Source organism: Neolamprologus multifasciatus, chromosome 6, assembly GCF_963576455.1.
Source record: "Neolamprologus multifasciatus chromosome 6, fNeoMul1.2, whole genome shotgun sequence".
NCBI classification, from domain to species: domain Eukaryota; kingdom Metazoa; phylum Chordata; class Actinopteri; order Cichliformes; family Cichlidae; genus Neolamprologus; species Neolamprologus multifasciatus.
In genome coordinates, this window is record NC_140444.1 from 7,942,975 (window position 1) to 7,967,478 (window position 24,504).

Consider the following 24,504-nt stretch of genomic DNA (forward strand, 5'->3'; position numbering starts at 1 on the left):
GTTTATTACTGCCACTGATTGTATTGAAAACTGAGTAAAAGGAATAATATAGTCTCACGTTACTGATGTTACTAAATCTTATGTTACTTTGGACCTCAAAGAAGAGCTCAAACTTTCATAAAATGTTTTCTATCTTTATCACTATTCTCAGTGTTGTACTGCCTTTGTTTGTATCAGCAGCATTTAGGAAATTATACTGGGTATATTTTAGTATGCATCTAAATTTAGCACATTTAACATCTGACCCCATTTATTTATTACACATGTGCATTTTTCTCATGTCCACCCCAAAATGCATTATTTTTACAGCACTGTACATTTTTTAAAGAGTGTTTTAAAAGAACAAAGAACTAAAGTAATATATATAAAACACAATACTATTCCCTTTATAACTGCCTTGGTGGAGACTTGTTCTCTCTGAGTGCTTTTTGTGATGTTAGGGTTTTCTCTATTTTTTATTTTTTTTTAATGGCACCCAATTTATTTATTTTTTAAATTATACACATGAAGACGATTACTCACCGTGGTTAGTCTGTCATCTGTAAAGTGTTTTTTTCTCTGGAGCTCTGGAGGAGCTTGGTGAAGTCTGAGTAAATAATTGGATGATGTTATCTAAAGCTGCATTGTAGGAAATGTAGTCTGAAATGTTTGCAGACTGTGACTCACTGGGGACTAAAGGTCAGAATACATTTCAACATGTGCCGCCCTTCAGCCCTATCATGAGTTTTCTTTAGATAGCATCAAAGAAATCAGGAAGTCATCACATTAGCCAAACTCTCACTTTAGAATGTTGACTTTTTCTGAGATTTACCCACAAGTAATGGATCAGTGTGAGAGATGTCATGCCACACCATGTGACCTAGGCCATATGTTCTTTCTGTGCCCAAGACTCCATGGCTTCTGGAGTCAGTATTCAGTTATTCTTTCCAAGGCTCTTGGGACCCAAATCTGCATGGACCCTTTTCTAGCTGTTTTTGGGCTTCCAGTCAACACTGGTCTAACCGACCCTACACACTTCAAAATATTAGCCTTTACATCACTTTTGGCTAGACGTTGCATCTTACTCCTTTGGAAATCTTCAAAGCCACCTTCAGTTTCTTTTTGGTTTAGAGATGTGATGTCATTTCTTAAATTGCAAAAGATAGGCCTTGTGGCGAAGGGCAAATACAGAGAATTTTATCGTATCTGGGGCCCCTTCGTAAACTATTGCAAGTCATTAAACGCTCTACCAGCTGATTAATATCATATCCCCCCCCCCCTTTTTTTTTGTGTGTGTGTGTGTTTTGGGGTTTGTTGTTTGTGTTTGTTTTGGGTTTCTTCTTAGGTTTTGTTTTGTTTGTTTGTTTGTTTTTTCAATTTTATTTAAGCGCGTGTGTGGTTGTGCCTGTGTGTGTGTGTATTATCGTATCTGTTCATGTAAGAAAAACTAAAAAATATGTGAGGGGAACAAATGGTAAATGGCCTGTATTTGTATAGCGCTTTACTAGTCCCTAAGGACCCCAAAGCGCTTTACATATCCAGTCATCCACCCATTCACACACACAGGTGATGGTAAGCTACATTGCAGCCACAGCCACCCTGGGGCGCACTGACAGAGGCGAAGCTGCCGGACACTGGCGCCACCGGGCCCTCTGACCACCACCAGTAGGCAACGGGTGAAGTGTCTTGCCCAAGGTCACAACGACCAAGACTGTCCAAGCCGGGGCTCGAACCGGCAACCTTGCGATTACAAGGCGAACTCCCAACTCTTGAGCCACGATCGCCGAACAGATTGTATTGTCATTGTAAACTAATGTACACTTGTCTCTCAATAAAAATATGAAGAAAAAAAAAGAATGTCAACTTTTAAACTCTACGAAACAGCATATTTCTGACACTTGAATAATTATTGTTGTTGGAACGGATTCATTGCTCAGCTTTATCATTTATGTTTTTGTTTTATTTTTGTACATACAGTGTAAAACGATTGTGAAATGATCATACTAATGTTTAAAAGAAGATTTTTTGTCTATTGTTGATTTTTTTGTTTATTATCTTGTTATTCATCTGTCCTGTTGGAGAGATCCCAAAATCCTGATTATAAAAAAAGAAAGCCGTTTTTCAGCTCTTTATCAAACCAAAGTTTACCTAGCAAACTATTATGTGGCAACACAGTAAATAGATGTAGCCACTATGGAGGCTCACAATGGTTTGTTAACTTCCATTTGTATTTGGACCTGTGCCATCAGTTTTTATTTATTTTTCATTTTTTTAGGAGATGCAGTGAGCAAGTGGTTCTGACTAAGAGGCAAGGACACTGCAGTTCATATCATGAGGTAGCCTGGAGGATACTCTGCCTTAATTCTCTATTTATCTCTATTTGGAACCCCAATTTCAAGTTATTGTGTAACTAACTGTGTAAAATGTAAATAAAAACAGAATACAACGATCTGCAAATCTCATAAATCATAATTTTTTTCCACAGCAGAGCATCAAATCATTAAACTGAGAAAAAGTACAATTGTAAGAAACTCAGGTCTGTAAAGTATCAGTGCTCTTTTCATCAAATTCAAAATGAGCTAATATTTTCTGACTATAAATATAAATAAATATTGATATATTTTTATCTTCTACTGTGAATAAAATATGGGTTTATGAAATTTGCAAATCAAATCAAAAAAGTGTTTGACGCCATAAATTCAGTGAGCTATAGGATCATTTTCTGTTACATACATTATATACAACTGGGCTTCTTTTGCATCCCCCTGCTGGCCGTTAGAAAGAATGCAAATGGAAGACACATCTGCACTGGTTTCTCTTTTGAGACGCAGAAGCTAAATCCATCTTTTAAATACAGTCTGTTTGGCATAATAGCTAAATTATGACCACTGCCAATAGTAAGTGTCATCTAGAGCCTGTAGGGTGATATTAGTATCAATGTTCAGCCCATGTAGCTGTTAAGTATTCATACTTTTTTTGTACTGCACACTGAGATAACCGTGTATTAATGAGTCAGCAATAATTTTAAATTGCAACTTCTTTATATTCAACAATGCATTGTCATTAAAACGATCAAAAGCTTTATGTGAATACTTGTAATCAAACCACAACCAAAAGCTGCCAGTGGAAAGAAATATTGGCATTTGATATGTGGGGAAAAAAGTGTGAAATAAGTATTTGTGCTTTAGTACATCTGCAGTTTGAGCATATAGCCACCACTGTGCTGTAAATGCTGTGTATGAGCACACAGTATAGAATTGGGACACAGCTTTGATTAATCTCAGGCTGCCATCCACTAATAGCAGCCCTCAGTAGGGAGGTCTGAGAGCAGCTGCACAGTTGTTGACACTGGGCCCTTAGCCTCCACTTTCAAACTGAGACAATATTTCAGCTGCTGTAGAGAACATCCGCACGGTGTGAGTCACAGACAATGACCGCAGGCCAGACAGTCTGTGAACCAGCCAAACGCTGGGCTCCTTAAACAAAAGTTGCTTTCAGTTTGCTCCGGTCTATCTGCCCTTTGCCCTCACTCTGCTCCACCTGTCTCTTGGCTTTGTACATGGAGGGCAGCTCTGAAGTCTGGTACACTGCTGACCTCGTCCTGCTGCCTCGGCACCGCAGCTCTGAAGCCACACCTTCCCATTTCCTGTCTAGCTCTGAACCATGATGGCCTCGCAGGTCAAGGGACCCTCTGCAGGTTGGCCTGGTGTCTTCTGCGTCACAGCTGTGCTCAATTTTGTCCAAATCCAAGGCTCGTTTTGGAGTTTTGTGGTTAGAACGAGAGGAAGGCGATTTGGATTTGCGACGTGAACGAAGAGGTGGTCTCGGTGGAGGCGGAGGTGGAAGAGGAGGTGATGGAGCGATGGGTGGGTTGGAAGTTGTCCTTCTGTTGGGCATTTTAAAATCCCCTCCACCTCTTTCCCTTCCTCTTCCCCTATGTCTGTCTTTACCTGAGGAGGAAGAGGCTGCTTTTAAAAGACAAATGGATAGAGGGAGAGATGGAGGAGAAATGGCCAAGCACTCACTGCCACTGCAAACACTCCACGTGCAGGAAACACTCAGAGGAAACTCATAAAAGCAAAATGCCACGAGTTTCTTGGAAAGAGTGTGCAGCAGAGAGAAGGCGAGAGAGATAGAGAGAGCTGGGAGGCAATAGGAAACAAAGTGAATGTGACAAATATTCCCATGCTGGCTGTTGGCTCTGACATCATGGGAAAGATGGTTAGATGGCAAATACTCTGTGTGCATCTTTGTGAGTGTAAAGACCCCGACTTTAATGCGGGCTGCTGCCATCTACTGGCCACGAGAAGGAGGGACACACGTTCTCATTTGTTAAAGGTGGCTAATTTGATGGGTCGAACTTTCTGTTTAGCACCAGTTAGCAAAAAAAAGAATATCTAAAGACAAGCATGGGAAGTTTAAAAACTTGCTTTTGAGTCTTTAGGATTCATTTTACAACAAAAGCAGGCTGCACCTCTTTGCAACTCCACACCACCCCTTGATTTTCTTTTAAGTCAAATTACTTGAAGCATTTGATCCAGCTTCAAACATCAGCCGAGGAAACTTTTTTCACGCTGTACTCAAGAGTTTGCCGACACAGCTGATTTCACTTATTGCCTGATTAGACCCGTTCTCAGTCCCATGTGATTCATGTGACAGCCCACTCCCTCTGCTGTCAGCTTCTCTGTACTCGTTAGGGAGAAACTGCACCTTTGCCATTTTACTCCTATATGCAGCTGTGATGTATAATTCTCAAGAGCGCTGGCTGAATTAAACCTGAATAGAGTCTAATCAGTGAGAGTGACTGAAAATACCTGCGTGAAAGACCTTGATTGATTGTGGGCTGTTTTGAATACTATTCCACTGAATTACTTATTAATACCGTAATAAAGCAAATACATGAAACACTCCAGGACTCGGGAGCTCTGTAACTAGGACCAAGACCTGCATTAATATAGCAGAGTCCTTGTTGTCCCAGCTCTATTAAAAAACAACTGTTTTTCTCTCTTCATCTCGCTGCCAGTCTACATTTATTTACCTTTATTTAAACTGAAAATCCCACTGAGATCCAGTTTCCCTTACAGGGGAGACCTGACCAAGGTAGCAGCCATACAAACTCAACAAATGCAACAAAAACAACATAAAATGAAGGTTTTACAACATAATATACAACAAAAACACTACTGGGACTCTCAGAAAAATGTCCGTGTGTCCTTCACCGTGTTCCTTAAGATGCTTTTAAATTCAGGCCTAGATATAAGTGTGTTTAAGATGATTATATTCATTTAAGAAGCGGAATGAGGAGCAAATATTTTGCCATATGGACATGGACCCACCATGAGCCGTTGAATTTAAACACATTTATATACCAGCTTCTGTAACCAAACATTTCCCAGTTAGCGTGACAAAAGAGGACTCACCGGTTCCTGTGCTATGAAAACAAGAATTACAGCCACAGATTGGTTTGCTCAGAGAACTAGATTATCCCCATGTTCACAGACACAGATGCTTGTTTTTATCCCTTTCATCAACGTCTACTCTATCAGCAGAGGCCTCTGGTAACTACTTTAGAAAACCAGAACTCCTCTGCCTCATACGTCTCACTTGGACGGTAACTTGATTTAGAGTGGGCATAAAGTGAAACAGGCAATTGCAGTTCATCTCTCTGTTTCAATATAGACATGTTTTTCTAAATTACCGTGACTGGTTAAATAAAAATCAGTCTCTGCTGTCGTCACATGTTAACCCCGGAGGAAACGCGAACACAGCGAACAACAATGGAGAATTATTCTAACGATAACCACGACAGAATAAGATCCTCATGTGATGTGAGAGATGCACAGATATAGACGATCTTTCTGAGTAAGCGCATGCATGTGTGAAGTGTGTAAAATGAGCATCGGTGTGTGTGTGTGTACGAGGATGAGGAAGAAACAGGACCTGGTTTTGTTTGGTGACTACCAAATAGCCCAGCATGATAAAGCTTGCTTAACAAGGCATTGAGCAGAGGGGAACCCATGCATAGCTAATAACCCAGTCCTCCAAAAATCCTTTGTACCCCAAAACAAAAGCCCTGTCCTTTTACACACACACACACACACACACACACACACACACACACACACACACACACACACACACACACACACACACACACGGCAACAGAGAGAGGAGAGGAATATCAAGTACGATAGGAGAGAAATTATACAGATGGAGCGAAGTAGACAGAGGTCAACTAAACCAGCGGTCTCCAACCTTTTTTGCGCCACGGACCGGTTTATGCCCGACAATATTTTCATGGACCGGCCTTTAAGGTGACGCGGATAAATACAACAAAATAAAACTAGTACCGGTACCGAAAAAAAGAAAATTTATCCATAACACACGTGAAAAGACCCAGGAAAACCGAGTAAATGATAAAAACGATAACAAAATAACGCTGAAAACCGATAAAAACCCTGAAAACTACATTTCACACCTGAGCCGGTACCAAACGACTCACGGACCGGTACCGGTCCGAGGCCCGGAGGTTGGGGACCGCTGAACTAAAGGATCTGTTGTATTTTCTTAGCTGTAATAGAAAAGAATTTGAATAGAGTAGCTGTCAGCTATTTCATGAATTTAAAAACTTTAAGTCTAATAACCTGAAATACAAACAGAACTTCTTTCCTGGGCGTGGAAGAAGTGCTCAGATCTTTCACTAAAGTTAAACTATTAATTCAACTATATAAAACGCTAGTAAAAGACTAATTACAAAATTAAAATATGCTATCATTAAATGTTTCTTAACTGTGAAAATAAAGCCAGAATTGCAATAGTGAAGAGCCAATAGACGACTGAATTTGTAATAATGACTTTTCTCACCTTTACGTCACACATTAGTTCTCATGTCAGATTTAAACAAACTCAAAAGGTTGCTTGAGTTATAACACTATTTTGATGGCATTCCCAAAAATTCCCTCTTCCGGGATTTTTTTTTAACACTGTCCCAATTTTTGTGCCTTCTAGCAGGAAAACCTCCGAGGCGCACACTCGAAATACATCCAACAAATCGGATATTATTGAAACTCTGAGAAAAGAAAGGAGGTCGCTCACGTAAGAGTTCAACACAGAGTTTAACCTCTAAAACATTTATTTGATCTATTTACAGACAGTACAGTTCGCCGAACAGAACAGAGGAGAATTGATTCTTATTGTGACACAACTGAAGAAACAGTATTGCAATTCAACAATGACTACAGCAATATGGTGGCTTCACAAAGTAGACTATATACAAATTAATACTTTTAACTGATAGAAGGTCATTTTGAAGAGGAGGAGAGATGAAGTGATATACTCTCGATGATACAGAAGCCATATTAAAACCTTCGGTGGTTTTTACGGTTTTGACTCATTTGTACAATTCTACTTTCTACCACAGCCTCTGCACAGAAGCGACAGCTTAACGATCTGTTGACTGAACATGAAATGACGAAGAAGAAGAGTGAATTGTTCTACCACAGAAGCTTCTGGAGCGTTTGGTCAGAATGCAAGACTGGATGCGCGAGCACTCGCGTCCTGTTTTTATATTCGGTGAGAAATGCCTGAGGTGAGAGAATAGGTGTGGAAACCCAGAAGTTGCTGTGCTTTAAAGAGAGTCTGAGTAAATCTTACTTCTGCATACTCTACCCATAATGAGATCAGGCCTGCTGCATGCTCAAAAGCTTGTAATAAGTTCAAATATCACATGGCTCACTTGTAAATCTGAAATATGCAGCAGCTGGATCTGAATGTGGAACATCCTACTGACTCTTAATAGATATGAACGGTTTTCTGGAAAGATGGCAGTCACAGTGGCTGCTTGAAAAGTTAAAGAGAAGAAGTGAGAGTAAAATTATTTTTTAAAAAAAGTGGAGAGTCTTGTTTATAATTGGCTAAAGTGCATTGTTAGAATCTGTACATTGAGGGGCTAGAGGATGAAGTCTGGCACCGGCTATAACCATTTCATCCTCAACCTGCCCTCAAGTTTTCGTCTCCAGAAAGAAATCCACAGCAAGTCTGCTCAAAAGTTCACACAGATGCACACCATGCAGACAAAGTTCTAGGGACAAGTTCTGTTCAAGCTTAATGCATCCGTTCTTCCTCACTTTGTGTGCCTGACATATTTTATCTTAGATCTGTTGTTGACTCACGGTGGATTGCTGGACGCAAAGTAGGGATGTAGCACACACGGCACTTAATCGAGTCAACGTATTTACTTTGACTAAATGAACTAATTGTTGATCTATGCTATATTTTGTTTATATTAGTTGTGTGCATTTTTACACAGATCTGAGCGAAAATGCTGTGATGTGTAATCAACTGTAGAAAGTGATCTTTATAACTGAAAGTCACTGGATTATTTGGTTAAATGGGAGGAGCTCTAGATGCATTTTGGACTGTTCAACAACAGACAAACAGCGGTCAAGTTCATACTGACTCCGGCAGGACTCCAGTCCCGCTTACAGTCAGGTGAAAAGAAAAAGGAGGTGAAACTTTAAAGTTTAAAGAGTTCACACTGGGGGTGTACCTGAGCTAGGCCGACCATCCTGTGCTTGTGATTTGGGACGGGGGTGGGGTTTGCTGGGAAGGGAAGAGGGAGTGACGTAGTTGAGGCTGGGGCTGTTAATGTCCCCCTCGCCCACTAGAGTCAGATCGGAAAGAGTGTCCTCCTCCAGCATCTGGACTGATTCTCCCCTGCCAGAGTCCTGGAGGAGACCTTGCTGGGCTCCCTGACTTGGGTGGATGGGGGAGACTGTGCCAGGAAATGGAGGAGGTGGTCTGCTTCTCTCCCCTCTTCCACTCTCAGTGCCCATTCCAGAGTCCAAGCTCTGGGACTGATGGCTTGCATTAAGCAAGTGGGTGCCGCCTCCTCCTCCTCCCCTGTCGCCGCCATTTGCCTTATTGCCCCGGTGACCGCTCCGAGGGAAGCTGCCGTTGTTGGAGTGATGAGAATTAGGGGTGGAGCAACTTGGTTCAGAGTTGTAGGGAGCAGGTGGAGTCTGGTTTGTTGCCACTGGCGACAGGCGCAGAAAGTCTGGGAGCTGCAGGTCGTTTTTGTTTAGCAGGCCTCGCTGGTCGTCTGCTCGGTTGCTCTGAGCTTTGGATATGAGGTCGAAGAACTCTGCAGGAACACACGCACACACAGAGCACAGCGCGCGTACACACGCAAACACGTGAAAGTGTGTACAAGTGTATTCATTTACACAAATCTTACATACACACGCATACACAGATCTTCAAAAAACAGTAAACACTTTCATTTTCATTCAGTAAACATGCAGCATTGTGTGTTAATCAATTAGACAGGTCAAAGCTACATTCAGTATAAGCAGAGGTGACTGTGCTACATATAGCTAGCTTTGAAAGCATTTGGTGCTTCTGTAATATCGCAGACAGGCAAAAGGGTTAATGTAATCACAGCCACACAGCTACAGAAACAAAGGAGAGAGATAGAGGGAGGTTGTTCAGTCTTTACCTTCAGCTTCGTCTATATTAATCTTTTTCTGCTTTCTTTTCTCCGGAGCCTTATGGAGAGAGAGAGAGTGGTTGGGCAAGGGCTGGCTGCTTGTGTCAAGGCTGGGCCCAGCCCTGCCGTTTTCCCCTTGGGGATGGGCTGAACCGGCTTTCCCTGAAGGCCTGTCCTCCCCCTGGGAGCCACAAGGAGAGCGGAGCAGGGCATTAGAGCCCTGATGAATCATTGTGGAAGTATCGGAAACAGTAATGACAACAAGTGGGGACCAGTACTAGTGATGGTGAGGAGGGTGACAAGGTTTCAAAACTCTGGCTATATGAGGAAAGATCCGAGTTGTCTCTGTGTAAAGTGCTGCAACACTTCCAGCACTTCTGGTAGATCCCTCCTAAAAATTCCCCTTCTGAGTACTCGCATCTGGCTCTCTGCAACGTGCACTGGATTTTGTCAGCATTTGACACGTTTGTCTTGAATAGAGAACAAAGCTGCCAGGCACCACATTTTAGGTTTTTCCATCCAAAGTTCTCCTTTTAACACCTCAAGATATTGCAGTAGAGCATGGATGGCCTGACCCTGGGGGACACAATTTATACACCATAAACTACTGGATGTGACACAATGAGGAGCATGCTGCTTCTGACCGAATTCTTCAGGGTTACTGCGGGTCTGTTCAGTGGAAAATACTCGATGGTCTGTGGGTCAAAGCCAGAGTCTGGCATTACGTGACATGGTTGTTTGACACAGAAGTTGAGTTTTGATTTCCATTTTTGTCCGAGCTCCATGGTGATACTGTCGGCAGGCACTTGCAAGGGGTCAGAAGGGAACTTCTAGGGAGAGATCTAAAAGTAGCAGAAGAACTGCAAGTAGTGCAGCGCTTTACAACGAGCTACCCTTGAATTTGTGTTAAAAATCTTTTTTTTTTGCTTAATATTTTTAGAGTTCTGCTTCCTTGTAAAAACAATCTAATGGGCAGTGATTGACATGAGTTTCACTGATTTGGGCTGTTTTGAAAAACAATTAAATGGGATCAAAATCAAATCAATCGGCTGTTTTGCGATAAAGAATCAATGACAGGTACTGGAAAAACTTCAGACATATGCAGTTGATCAAAGACAGCTGAGATGTTCCATTCAGACAGCCATAATGTCCATTGTGTGCACTAAGCATCATCAACGTGTAGGCTAACAGTAGCATACACCACAACACAAGAGGGACCAACTATCAACTACTTAAAGCTGCACTACTAAAGATTGAAGAATCAATAAGGAAGGCGATGAATGACCACTTCAGCTGGTCATCAAACCCCACTAGCTTCAAGAAACCCAGACAGCAAGTTAAAGTTCTACTGCCACCACGAACTACAACCCTTCAAGTGCCCAGAGAGAGTTTTTGAGGTTCCAATACCCGGCAAAAGCTCTATGAACACGAGCTCACATTGCCCGGCGGGTGGGTTTGTTATGGAAATAAAGAGAACCAGAAACCAGAGAGAAAAGTTGATGATGCATTCGGCCACAGGCAGACCACAGTAATGGAACATTAGGAACCCTGACAGTGCGACGAGGCTATCTGCCCCACAGCAACAGTCCACATAGACACAGACACAGCCACATAATACACCTGCACATTTGGACCACATTGCAAACAGACATGGGTGATTGAAGACAGCAACAGAGACACTTAGTAGCGTGATATCATCAACCAGGCAGTGGAGACATTCGGTGGGTTACGGAACATTCCAGAGCAAGAAATTGGAAATAAGAAGCTGTAGGAGATCTTACTGTTGTTGATTGGTTTCTGCTTGTAGAGGCCGGGAGGTGACTCTTAGAGGGAGCTACTTTCTGTTTGTCTGCTGAACAACACCGGCGTACAGATACACATGCAAAAGGAATAAGAAATGAGACAGTTTTCACATTTGGTATTGACAGGAGAGTGTGTGTGTGTATGTGTTCCTCACCTTTTCCAGGAGAATGTTCTGCTACATCTAATACCACTCGAAGGCCGTCCAGGTTGGAAATAGGAAGACCTAAATCTAAAGGCTCAGACTCTCCACTCTGCATCACACAGACACAAATTCAATAAGAGTTTGATATCATTACCTACATACATTTCTGCAGTCTGAGGAGTGACTTACAATGCGTGCCACCAAGTCAGAAAGGTGCAGGCCATATTTGGCCACAACAGGTCTCAGGACTTCAGTCACCGGCTTCGTAGGCTTCGCTTTCAGACCCACTGATCGGTTGATGGGAACCAAGTCCAGTCTAGATTAAAGGAATACAGAGTTACCATTCTGAAATAGCAGCGTTAGTGTAAACCAAGCTTTTAAAGTCAGAATGCGCCAATGTGGAACTGTTTTTGTACTGTACCTGAACAGGGTGCGCTTTTCTAGTCTGAGGTCCCGAGAGCACAGAGTCATACAGTCTTGGTCCAAAACAAGTGGCTGAGAAACAGAAAAATAAGCACATCAATCATTAAAGAAGTCCGGCTAGTTGCATGGTCATAAAGGTTGACAGTTGTAGCTTTAGGTAAAAATCGCCATGCTCACAACAAGCTAAAAGAAGTGCCTGACATGCTTTGAACATAGGAAGTTGATGTATGGTATTTCTAACATTTTGACAAAGTGCTTCTTTGTTTGAGAGTGAATAAAAGTATTAAAGCTGTTCACCATGAAGCCAAAACATTATCTTTAAATTAGGGCTGCTCGATTATGGCAAAAATGATAATCACGTGTATTTTCACTGAAATTGAGATCTCGATTATTTGACGATATTTATTTAACAATAACAATGTATTGAATAATGACTTTAAAGATTGTCAAAAAATAATATAAAATAGTGTGCAAATACTGATAACAGTGCAAATGTTAGCAATATAAAAAATAAATGAAAAATGTAAACATCTACGTTTAGTGAACTTTGCAGTGTTGCTCTGTGGTGCAGCTACGACACTGTAGCAAAGTTTACACACTATGTCTACTTGAGCCACGTCTGACTCCGCTAACCCATAATGTTTCCACACCACTGAAGTTTTTTTTTACCTCTCTTTTCAAACAAAGGCAGTCACTCTCCTCTCCAAATAACTTCTGCTTAGCTTTCCGAGCTTCCCTCGGGTCCTCTTTGTTGTGACACGTGTTCGAAATGCAGAGAGGTGCGCTCGATTTGCCGCACAGAGCAGCGCAAGAGTAAAGCGCGAGGGAGGAGCTAATAATCGGCTCAGTCATTTTTAATGATCGTTGAAAGCCCAGATCGTAATCGAGATTAAAATTCGATTAATTGAGCAGCCCTACTTTAAATAGAGTAATATGCTAGTTTTATAAAGTGAGGATGAACTACTAGGCTGGAAGCTAATTCGTTTATCCTGAGCCCCATGTTAATTAAAAACAGACAAGAAAACCAAGCCAGACCTACTTTTGTTCGTTTGTGTCATGTGGAATTATTTTTGATTTGTATAGAAGCTTTGAACAAAAGGATCTTTAAGACTGAACCATATCTAACAGAGTTTTACCTTCTCCCCTCCAACCAGGAAGAGGTCTATAGCTGCCAGGTTGATGCAGAGCTTCTCACAGATGCCCAACAGCAGGTCTCTGATGGACACGCCTGCCCTCAGTGGCACGGAGCAACACGAGCCATCTGGCAACGTTATATTACACTGCCTGAAGGGGGCGCCGCCTCCTCCTCGCTCTGCTGACACTGACAATGCACTACGAGAAACATCACCCTGGGAGAAGAAGAAAAAGGTGAAAAGTAAAAACTCTGATTAAAAAAAAAGTTGTTATTTTAGTTCTAAAGGAGAAATTGAAGGTGAAGCTGCTCCACGCTGATACGCATCTGATCACGTTTCTTTCCAGACTGACCTCATTCCTTCCCAACCCTGACGTCCCAAGCTCCAGGCTGGCTCCTGAAGACAGCGAACCCTGAGACTCACGGCGGCCATTGCTGCCAGCAAAGTCTAATAAAAAAAACAAACCAAAAATATCATTAGTCATGTCGAGAAAAAAACAGACACAATCATTTCAAACCTAAATTGACAGCAATAATCGAGCTTATGTAGAAAAGAGGGAAAAGACAAAGTGAGTTTTATCATATCTATATGTTTAATTTAGCAAGTTCTTTAAAATGTCAAATGCAAACAGCTTTTTGGGATCTGCACACAATCAGTTTTCGGTGACCTTTATGATGAAAAAGTAACTGTACGGCAACTGACATTTTCTAGCAATATGTTTTCCTTCCTGAAAACTCTTAATCTGCAGGAATTCAATGGAATAAAAGAAAAAGACTGACTGTAGTTAAAGTCTGTCAGCTCTCGTTTCTTGGGCCCTTTGCCAAAACTCCTGTTTCGGGACCAAGAGAAAAACATCCCTTTCTTCCGATCTCCCGAATCATCTCCTCTGTCCTCATTTACAGATCGACCCGATTTGCTCTTTTTGTCCTCCTGTATGACACAAACAAAAACAAAGGAGAGCACAAACTGGTGAAAACATACATAAGTACACAAATAATCAGAAAAAAATTGTTCTTGTAATCCCATTACAGTACACAAAAGTGCAAATGCACAAGACAGCTGCTGATATTTTAGCCCACAAGTTCTTTTTCTGACGTGCTCAAGATAGTTCACATCCCCTGGCCCACAATTTCTATCAATCATTAATAATAAAAGGATCCCATTTGAATTTTACAATAAATGTGATCACAGTAGCCACAACAAACTCCCGTAACCTTCTACGTCTATCAGGTGGGTCCAAACCACACTTTTTTTTTAAAGTTAAGAACAAAGTTTTTGTTTCAAACTAACTCTGTTGCATTGCAGAGTAGAAAGCTTTGTGTTGAATTACCTTCTTGGGTGTAGAGAGGTTGGAGCGGTCAGAGCCAGTGGTGCTGTGTTTGGAGGTGGGGCTGCTTGGGATGTGGTAAGGATCAGGCAATGGTCTGCCCTCAACCTCTGCCAGCATACACTCCTGGTACAGCAGAGACTTGAGAAACCTTGTGTAACTGTCAAACTTCATCAGGTTGAAAATCTAAAGGGGTGAAGAGAAAGGAAAAGGTGATGAGTGATCAAAAGAAAAGAGCAAAGCAAAAACAAAAGAAGAACAAAAGATTGTAGTGTTTGCTTGTGGGCACAGAGTACAGAGAGAAAACAAGAGAGGAGGAGGATTGTAAAGATTAAGAAACAGCAGCAAAAACTGACAGAAGGAAAGCGAAAAAAAGACAAGAGGTTCACACAACACAAAATGATTAAACTAAAATAAGATTATATTATTAGATCAGCAAGTCTATAAACCTAATGAATATTTATTACTATTGTCTGGATAATTTTTTTGGGATGAACAGATGAAGAGGAAATGATGTAAGTATGCATGCTAGTGTTTATATGTTCAATTCAGCATTTGTATGTAAGTCTGAACCTACATCTTTCCTAAACAGTACCATGAGATCCTGGAAAAGATGTGATGTCTGATGTGCAAAAGTACAGAGGGTGCTGGTGGGGATGCCCTCCTAGCCTTGTGACTTTTATCTTAGTCTGAACATCTGAGCTGAGCTGTAGAAATCAATAGCGCTTTTCAGCAAATTCAACCCCTTCACAAAATACACATTTATGAAGCCATTCGCATCCAAGATGCTAGACAGCAATAAAAGAGAAATACTTGACCTTTTGGGCACTCAACACTGTTGCCCATTTTCAATAACAGTTTGTTTTTCATTCAGTTTTATAAGTAATGACACATTCATTCTTCTGGGAAATGCTCTTTTCACTTTGTTCTGATGGGGAAGGTCAAGTCAGTGTCACTTAAGCCTTTCAAACGTTACTGCTTATCACCTTGAGGCTTCAATAAATAGTTTTTTCTCACGTAGTATACTACCTGTAGTTGCTGCTCCTTGAACATGTCGGGTTTTGGGGCATTGAGGATGTCATCAGCAAGCTGAGCTTGACTGTCAATGTTAACTGGTGTTGTAGCTTTACTGGACAGGAAGGTGTTGTAGATCTCCCTGGCTCGTTGAGAGAGCTGGAACAAAGACCAGCAGAAATTTAGAGAGGTGATTAACACATAACTTCATCCCTCATTATTACTAAAAAAATCCTGGATGGATGTGTGTCATCGGATAATAACATGAATAGAATAGAATAGAATAGAATTCAACTTTATTGTCACTGCACATGTCACAGGTACAGGGCAACGAAATGCAGTTTGCATCCATCCAGAAGTGCTTTAGTGATATAGATATATTACAATATATATTAGCAATAATATAGATATGTAAGTATATTACAGAAATGGGTCTATTATGGTATGTTATAATGTACACGGTATGAAGTATGCTACCTGTTTGTTGTCGTTCTCAGGGACATGGCTGAAGAATTCGCACGCTTGCCAGAACAGGATATTCTCTTCACTGAACTCTTTCTTTAGGAACTCCTTTAGCAAAGGAATACAAATGGTAATGATTTAGAAAAGTTTGATCAGACAGAGATGCAGTCAGAAGACACAAGTACCTACACAACAATAAAGCAGGTTTAGAGGTAGTGCAATTATCAACTTCTGATGTGCAGCCTGTCAGCAACTGGTTATCGCCACAGATGATTCGTTTTGCTTTTAGATTTCAGAAAATGATTTGTGTGAGGCAGATTTCACAGCGATAGAAACCAAAACAATATACATATATATGTATAGACAATACATGCAACGCAGTATACAACATAAATGTGTCAGGTAATATGTTTGTACCTTTAACTTTTATTTCTGCAGGAACACGTTTAAAAAAATCCAACATTTAAATAATGCTTTAGCTGATCTTCTAGAATAAAAGGATTTTAAGCTGGTCATTACAGTGCTGTAGAGTACATTTCAGTCTTTTGACAATATATGATACTACTGACACAAAAAAAACTACCCTGCACTTTTCAGTACACCGTTAGAAAGAGTTGCTTAAAGTCATTTATCTGTCATGAGTATGCGCAGGCCAACACCAGCCAGACGTTGTTATAGTACCGAGAAGTAGCGGACCCCCACGGGGTCCTGCAGCAGTCTCTCAAAGCACACGGCCCAGCTGGCCACTCTCCTCTCAGTGTGGCGCCGGTGGCTCTGGACACTAGGCAGGCTGGCATTACTGTTGAGGCTGTTGTCACTGCTGCAGCCCTGCAGCTCCACGCTGTTCAGCTCTGTTCACACACACACACACACAAAAACACACACGCATGTCAAGTGAGTCGAGTTAATTATTATTATTGATGAAGTTCATTTAGGCTATATGGTCCAGATTATTCTAGTTATAATATACAGCTTTTCGTTTTTTTTCTCAGCCTGTTTTCTTCTGATTGCTGGGGCTTTTGAGTACCTGAAGGCAGGCCTATCAGCAGCATGGGACTTACCAGGGAAACAGTGTCCCAGGAGAAAGTCCAGTGAGACTTTCTCGTCCCACAGACATACCTGCTGTGGATTTCCATTGTTTTGTTTTTTCCTTTTTAACTCTCAAGAGTGTTATTGAGCAAACTTTCATCAGTACAGTCGCAACAAATCGGATACAAACTATGTGATTGATTATGGTACATCAGATTTTTTTTCTCCAGATGATTTGTTGTAAATAAATGTCCCTTTAACACAGTGTTTCATGAATAACCAAAACAATAAAATATAACTAGTTTGATACGGTGAAGGTCTAAGATCATATAAAACGACACTTTTACACTCAAATGTAAATTACCTTACAGCAAATATCAGCAAATTCATCACATGAACATTTTTTGTAATTTAGTTGATGAAAAATGATGCAGTCATCTAAGATTCTGTATCATGTGATACTGCGATTTACAAAGTTCACATCAAAGTGAATTTTCCACAGAAAAACAATTCATGAATACAATGAAAAAAATACACACTTCCTCTTTTCCTAAGGTCAACTCTGCATGTAGCCACGCTTCACTTGTTATCTTTGTGTAACAATTATATTTCCTTATCCAGATCATATACTTGAGAAGAACCAAACTGGAATTGAAACATTACCTTTGCATCTTTAACAGTGGAAATACTATAGCTATGGTTCACACCCTTGCTTAAAGATAAGCTGTATCACTGTATTTCAACATACCATTTACATAGATTTTTGCATTAACGCGTCATCATTCTGTTTATTTTTCCCACCGCTAGACCACCGTGCAGCCATGTCCCCAATGCTTAGACAAAATCAGGAGACAGAGAAAAAGTCACACTGAGAATAACCATAATGGAGCTTGAGGCCTGATGAACTGAAAGCGGGTTGCTAAGTTGAGATAAAACAAAACACAAGAACAGCCAGCGGGAAGACATCACCGGTCAGGTGCCCGAAACGACGCACATCCTGTAAATAAACTAAAAAGACCAGTATTGAGCCTACAGCTAAAGTCTTACATGACTTAAAACTTGGAAAGATACGAGGCTATTAACCGAAAGTCCATTGCGAATTCTGCTTCTGCACATATTTCTTGCGTTTAATGTTATCAGTGACAGTGTTCACATAAAGGTTATCTCTAATCAGTTTTTCCAAACCGCTTGGCTCATTCATTCGTCCTCAGTTCTCAGCGGCATAGTAAACAACTACAGGGACTCCTCCTAACATTAACAGCAATCTCTCACTGTGACCGAGAGGCAAACATTTATCCATGTATTGTCTAAACCAAGTATCCTGTTCCATGTCACAGGAGCTGGAGTCCATAACAACACACAGCCAGGACTAATTTTCAGTATATCAGTGAGACAGGCTTATAATAAAAGTCATGGCACAAAAGAAACAACAGGCTTAAAACGACCAAAAAAAAGAAAGAAGAAGAAGCCTCAGACACAATTTCTTGGAGGTTTTGTTATTTACTTGCTTTACATATATTTATTTCCTTACCTTGCACATTTTCCTCTGCAAATTAAAATCTTAAAAGTGAATCTTTCACATTATTCTCAGCCAGAGTTTTACTTGTCTGCAGACACAGCTAAAGGCAACACTTATTATACTTTTTCCTAGCTCCCATGAAGTCTCTGCAGTGGAGTCACAGCTGGCAAACATCTGGATCCACACACAGTCATGGGTTCACCCTCTGATGATGAAATTTACGTCATTTAGATCTAAGCAGATGCCTGTATCTCCCAGAAAGCAACTATAAATCATCCAAGCCAACAGACATACCAAACAGCAAGCTTATCCCGATCAGCAACTCCATTTCATGCACACACACACACACACACACACACACACACACACACACACACACACACACACACACACACACACACACACACACACACACACACACACACACACACACACACACACACAATTGCACTCCCTTACGGCAACAGCCTCCCATAGCACTACACTGAGCACCACCACAGTGCAAACACTACATGACAGACATCCCAAAGTGTTAACACTGCCTGTCAAGCCTCCAAGTCCCAGTTTGATCCATCACTGGCAGGCTGCACTTAAACAAGCCTGATCCAAAAAGGTGAATCTTTACACACCAAGACCCCCAAAAATCTGTAGTGCCAAACACCACAGGAAAAAAACTCCCATCCTCCGTCCACACCTCAAGGCTTCAGAGATGTTTCAATGGCAAAATTGTAATGTTGTTACTAAAAGGCATTTTACAGTGACAATTATGATAAGCAGTGAGTGAGATGAGTAAAGCAAGATTTACAAAAGGAAGTTTTTAGGATTCTGTCCAATAACAGAAATTTTAAAAAAAAACTGACACAAAGTTTCTAACTCGGTATTCCACTGAAATTCCGTTTAATTTTCAATAGATGAGAAACAGCACAGCTAACACAAAGTGAACTGCAGGAAAACCACAAGACTCAATCGTTGCCCAGACTTTACAACATTAACAGCTGCTGTACAGACAGGTTAAACTCATTTATTATCCACCTGTCAACTGATAGTTCCAAAACCATCTGTCTAACAAGCAATCTCCATCTTGTGGTATTTTTCTTTAACTCCCTTCACGGGCCTAAAAAAAACAAACACAAAAACCTGCTGTCCAACATGTTGGCCTCATTGCTTCCCTGTGAACAAAATCTGCATTTCCTTCAGTTGGGAAAAACAAGTATTCAAAGCTCCAGCTATCTCCTCACCTGGGTAAAGCTGGTAGGAGCCTGTGTGGTGCCAGCGGGGCAAGTAGCGAATCCTAAGGGGTAACCAAGTCCCTCCATCCATAATCCCCCTATCGGGGCCCCTCATGAACTCCAACACAAGAGGGCTGAACACATATCCAAGAAAGGGCCCACATACACACACTCACACACACTTTTACACCAAAAGAGAAACAGAGAGAAGGTGGGAAATGGAAAAAGAAGGAGGATATAATGAGAAAGAGAGAGAGGGAGGTTGCTGCTGGTGAGCAACCTGGATGACAACCTGAGAAAGCACAGAGAGAGTCAGGTCACAACATGCACACGCACCTGCATGTGCATTCACACAGCTCTGTGAGCTTCCAGCTAGGGTAACCGATACAAGCACACACAGGCCTCAGAAAGATGAATAATTCAAAGCCGAGAGAGAAGGGAGATAAAAATGCCGGGCATACGCGCGCGTATACATAGTGACACGGGCACACGCACACGCTGAAGTATTGATGAGGAGCTTGTTAAAGGAAGGCCACTACTGAGGCTAATGAGGCCTGCAATACAGATGCTGTGGCGCATCTGGTGGAATCCAGTGGCTACATCAGGGCTGGTATATAAGGAGATGATTTAAAGCTACATTTTACACATTCTTTCAATAAATCAGTCTAAGCATTGAAATTAGGTAATTTTAGACTGGAGCAAAGGAAATGGGCTCCTACATTATGCAGGAGGTAAGCTGGCTAAAATCTACTCGATATACATAATTTATGTATCATAACGTATAGTGATTTTACCCCAAATACAAATAGTTCACGGCTGCTCAGTGAAAACATTCTAATGAGCGGCGCGTGTGTGCACAGAGTTACATTTCTCTCACTTGATCCTGGTGACAGTGATCTAACACAAGACAAAACGAGAACATCGTTGCAAAATGAGGAACCACATTAGTCCCTTAGTTGTCATGTTCTCTATCTCATGCAAGAAAAAATATTAAAGGAGAGAAGTCTCACAAAACAACACATTCTATCTTCCAGAGACATGCATTGTGGAAAAAGTGACGACAAACACTTCTACATTCGAGCTCACAGTAAACACGTCCACCATAAAATTCAGAGCTTCCCATCCCCCGTCTTGTTTCTCACCTCCTCTGCATTCTTTTATCTCCCATCTGCCACAAAATTTATCTTTCATATACATTTATGGGGTGTTAAAGCACAGTTTATCACAAATTAGATCCAGTCTAACAAATCATGAAAATACACTGTGTGAATGGTCTGTGATCCTGATTAAAACAACAGCACCAAGACAACTGAAAAACAACAACGACAAAAAACTAGAAAAGCAGCAGCTTTCCAACAAGTCTCATGGAACTGGAACTGTTAGTTTTTGCATCTTTCTGGCACAGACGTTAAAAAATGCCTATTATATAGCCCCGCCATGGGAAGATATGTAAAGTGAGTTATACAACCACTGACGAATGATCAAACAGCGTCTGTAACGCCTTCCCTTTGCAACACCTTCCCAGCCTGGAAACTGGCAGCCTAAATCTGATCAAGGCTTCTTCACAGATATTTGCAAGCCGTGATGACAAAAGGTGAAGTTCTATCTCGTCACCTGGGAGGAGACTTTGTCTGAAAGTTTGTATTAGTACAACTGTTGCAGTGTTATTACATATATATTACACTGTGGTAATATGTGAACCATTATATCTAATCTACATCTCTGTATCATAAATACACTTATAAGGATTACAGAAGCAGGAAAAAAACCTACCAGTTGCTTCGTTATTATATTTACAAATTTGGCTTTATATTTAGCTTGCAGCCAGCCACCAGCAGCAGAATAAGCACAGGTGTGGCAGAAAAGCAGGCCAAACTAGCTCGCCTGTTGCTAGAGAAGTTACTGAAAGCAGACCAATGTTAGCTGGGTGCTACTGTGAGCATGGCCACGATGAAACGCAAGACCTAAACTGATAAAATACTCGATACACGTTAAATGACCCGCATCCTAACAACTCAAGAATGCAAGGTATTGTACAATTATGGTAAAACTCACAATCAAGTTTTCTTTTCCATTATCGTGCACTTGAAAAATGTCTACTTTAATTTTACTGAACTTGCAACGTAGAAAAAAACAGCAAAACTAAACATGTCCCAGCTTGATGAGGACAGAGTCGGAGCACTGAAGGTGGTGTAAAAGCCACCTCTGCAGAGAAAGGGATGCATCAAAGTTATGATGCAAGACAAAATAAGATCACCATTTCTAAAATGATTTCAGAACCTTTATTTTAGTGCTGTTGTTTCCCCCCCTTGTGATTACTACACAAAACTTTGAATTTTCAATAAAATTCCCCAGCTCAAGTAAGAAGAAGACCTGAAAATGATACTGAAATAATACAAAAATTGAAGGCATATTTACTCACCTCCATCAGAGACTGCAGCAGACTGTAAAAAGCAGAAAGACATGAGTTAGGATCTTTCTTCATCACACAGATGACACACATTAAAATCAGCTCACACAGGGTATGAGGCCCAAGAGGCCAGAGCATGCACTTTTGGCCACATGGAGACACAGACAGACTGACTGAGTTACTAGGAATGATTCCATTATCAGCACAGTTTCACATCATGACACAGCCAGATTAGCACCCACATTCATTGTCTTCTGCGTGGGTGGAATCGTCTGTTAACTGGCTGCGCTTGCTCTACAAGAAAACTCAAAAGGGTGGGGCCTACTGTCTGGGTGTATGTGTGAAAAGGTTAAGGATGGTCCCGTCTCCTTTCAATAGGCATGTGTGAAGTTTGCCTGCTTATCTCACAATCACAAACATAGATATGAAGAAACTCATTCAATCTCCATTTTAACGGTTTTCAACAACACAAACACGCAGATGTTAATACAGACACATACTCAAGCCAAACTTACTTCAGCCTAATATCACATTTCCCTGACACAGACCCAAAACAACACTCAGAAATACACACATATGGCGTACAGCGGGTTTTTCTCTCAGACATGCTGAGCTAGGATGAGATCACTCAACGCAGACATCGGTAATGTAGATTACTGTGGAACAATACATCACAGTGTGACTCAGGCCAAAGCCGAGCAGGAGACAAAAGAGGGAAAGAAAGGAAGGAAGAAAGAGAAAAATGGTTTGAGAAAGTTGAAACCTCGAAAAAAAAGAAGTTCTAAACGGAGCCTAATTTGCAACATGTGTCTTTTTATGCTCTTAATCGAATGGCTACCCTTGCTAATGGTGAACTTTCTGTTTATTCATGTTAAGAGAACAGCCTGGTACCGAAGTGATCTGTAGGAATTTTCTACAGCGCATCTACCTTTGGGAAATTAACTTTTATTGAGCTCGTCATTACTCAGCACAGACATCAGAGTGTTCTCCAGATGAGCAGAGGTTTCTATAGGTCACACAGTCCATTCTTTAGAAACGCAACAACTTAAGTTGTGTGAAATAACATTGTTTCTTTCCCTGCTATGGTTTACTGAATAATAAAATCATTCATTAGAAAGCAAATAAATGTGTTAGAAGATCATTTTTATATTATACAATAAAGCTTTGAGCTGCAGCCTCATGTGCCTACTGTCACACTGAAAGCTTTACTAGAGAGAAAAGTGATACTATCTAAAAAAAAAAATCCCTTTTAGTTGTAGTTATTTCGTATTCACTCTAATTACCCAATTTCTACCAGCAGCCTAGATTTGGTTTTAGACACGTGTGTCTGAGGAGTTAAGATAGGGAACAGCACAAGACAAAAGGTCAACAGTAGGAGTACACCTTTGTGTTCAAAAGAGTTACTAAAACTGAAACTGGTATTAAAACAAAAACAGAAGCACCACAAAGTCTAAAAAAAGGCAGTGTCTGCAACTGAGCATTAGATTAGGTTCCAAACTATGCAAATTTTACAGTAACTACAATAGTGAAGTGGAAGTTCTGCTATTCTAATAGATCTGTTCACCTAAACACTCATTAACCAATTTACAAAAACAATAACATTCTCAGCATTAAAATTCTAAAATATCCAGACTCATATTCAATATGCAAACTGGGTACATCTAGTTCATTTGAAACCTTGGTGCTGTCTGTGTATGTGCTAACTGTTGAATTTTGGCCATTTCCGCTATTAAATCAGATCTAGTCCTGCCCAGATGGTTCTGTCAGTGTAAAGATGTTTTCATACATAAACATCAAACAATTTCAGGAGGCCTTGAATTCTCCCTAAGTTACGTAGGTTTGGGGGTTTCCCATGATGCACCAAGTGCTTCCTTATCAATCACTATGTGTTTATATAGCTCTCTGCATTTAATCATTAGTTATTACTAATCTCTGGCTCTTTTCCACAGTCTTTTGTCTTGTCTTCCTCCCATTACCCCGAACCAGTTGAGGCAGATGGCTGCCCCTCCCTGAGCCTGAGGTATCTTCCTATTAAAAGGGATTTTTTTTTTCCTACCCGCTGTCCCCAGGTACTTGCTCAAAGGGAGTCATTTGAATGTTGAGGTTTTCTTGGTATTACTGTAGAGCTGTTACCTTACAATATAAAGTGCAACGGTATATGTGATTTGGCACTATATAAATAAAACTGCATTGAGTTACAATTTTAGAAGAATCAGGATGGAACATTTTTTATAGTTGTCCTTTGTCACATGCAGCAGGAAATTGTCCTCTTAAGATATACAACTGGAAAAACCATGTGTGGTTTAGGTAAGGGAGTTGCCTGGATAGAGAGTGCAAGAGGAAGGACACGGGATGCTCATTCGCTAGTGCGTTACCAGGGAGCTGCTAGGATAAAAACGGGCTAGTGTCCAATCGAACATCCCTGCATGCTGCTCAGTTGAGTGATGTCGAGAAAAGGTCAGGGCTGCAGTACATGTGTGAAAACGGCTAAAGTTTCTCGGGGATTAACAATTCCACACTGTCCCTTGAAGTACAGAGGTTGGCTCC

The 24,504-nt window shown here is 40.9% G+C and overlaps 1 protein-coding gene across 7 annotated transcripts in view; it reads right to left on the bottom strand.

Moving 5' to 3' along the window:
• rgs12b (regulator of G protein signaling 12b) overlaps nucleotides 1-24,504 on the bottom strand; it is a 51,457-nt gene that overhangs the window by 380 nt on the left and 26,573 nt on the right. For 2 of the 7 annotated variants that reach the window (XM_085161897.1, XM_085161898.1), the window contains exons 6-19: nucleotides 21,970-21,991; nucleotides 16,452-16,621; nucleotides 15,786-15,878; nucleotides 15,324-15,467; nucleotides 14,298-14,480; nucleotides 13,747-13,897; nucleotides 13,320-13,414; nucleotides 12,971-13,183; nucleotides 11,833-11,906; nucleotides 11,601-11,727; nucleotides 11,424-11,520; nucleotides 11,248-11,318; nucleotides 9,476-9,647; nucleotides 7,094-9,121 (exon numbers count right to left, since the gene is read on the bottom strand). In XM_085161897.1, coding sequence (XP_085018023.1) covers nucleotides 8,511-9,121; nucleotides 9,476-9,647; nucleotides 11,248-11,318; nucleotides 11,424-11,520; nucleotides 11,601-11,727; nucleotides 11,833-11,906; nucleotides 12,971-13,183; nucleotides 13,320-13,414; nucleotides 13,747-13,897; nucleotides 14,298-14,480; nucleotides 15,324-15,467; nucleotides 15,786-15,878; nucleotides 16,452-16,621; nucleotides 21,970-21,991 — 2,223 coding nt within the window. In that variant the 3' untranslated portion in view covers nucleotides 7,094-8,510. Of the gene's footprint in view, nucleotides 3,906-4,493; nucleotides 9,122-9,475; nucleotides 9,648-11,247; nucleotides 11,319-11,423; nucleotides 11,521-11,600; nucleotides 11,728-11,832; nucleotides 11,907-12,970; nucleotides 13,184-13,319; nucleotides 13,415-13,746; nucleotides 13,898-14,297; nucleotides 14,481-15,323; nucleotides 15,468-15,785; nucleotides 15,879-16,451; nucleotides 16,622-21,969; nucleotides 21,992-24,504 lie in introns of those variants that run through there. The other 5 variants (XM_085161902.1, XM_085161896.1, XM_085161899.1 and 2 more) reach the window with 5 other exon arrangements.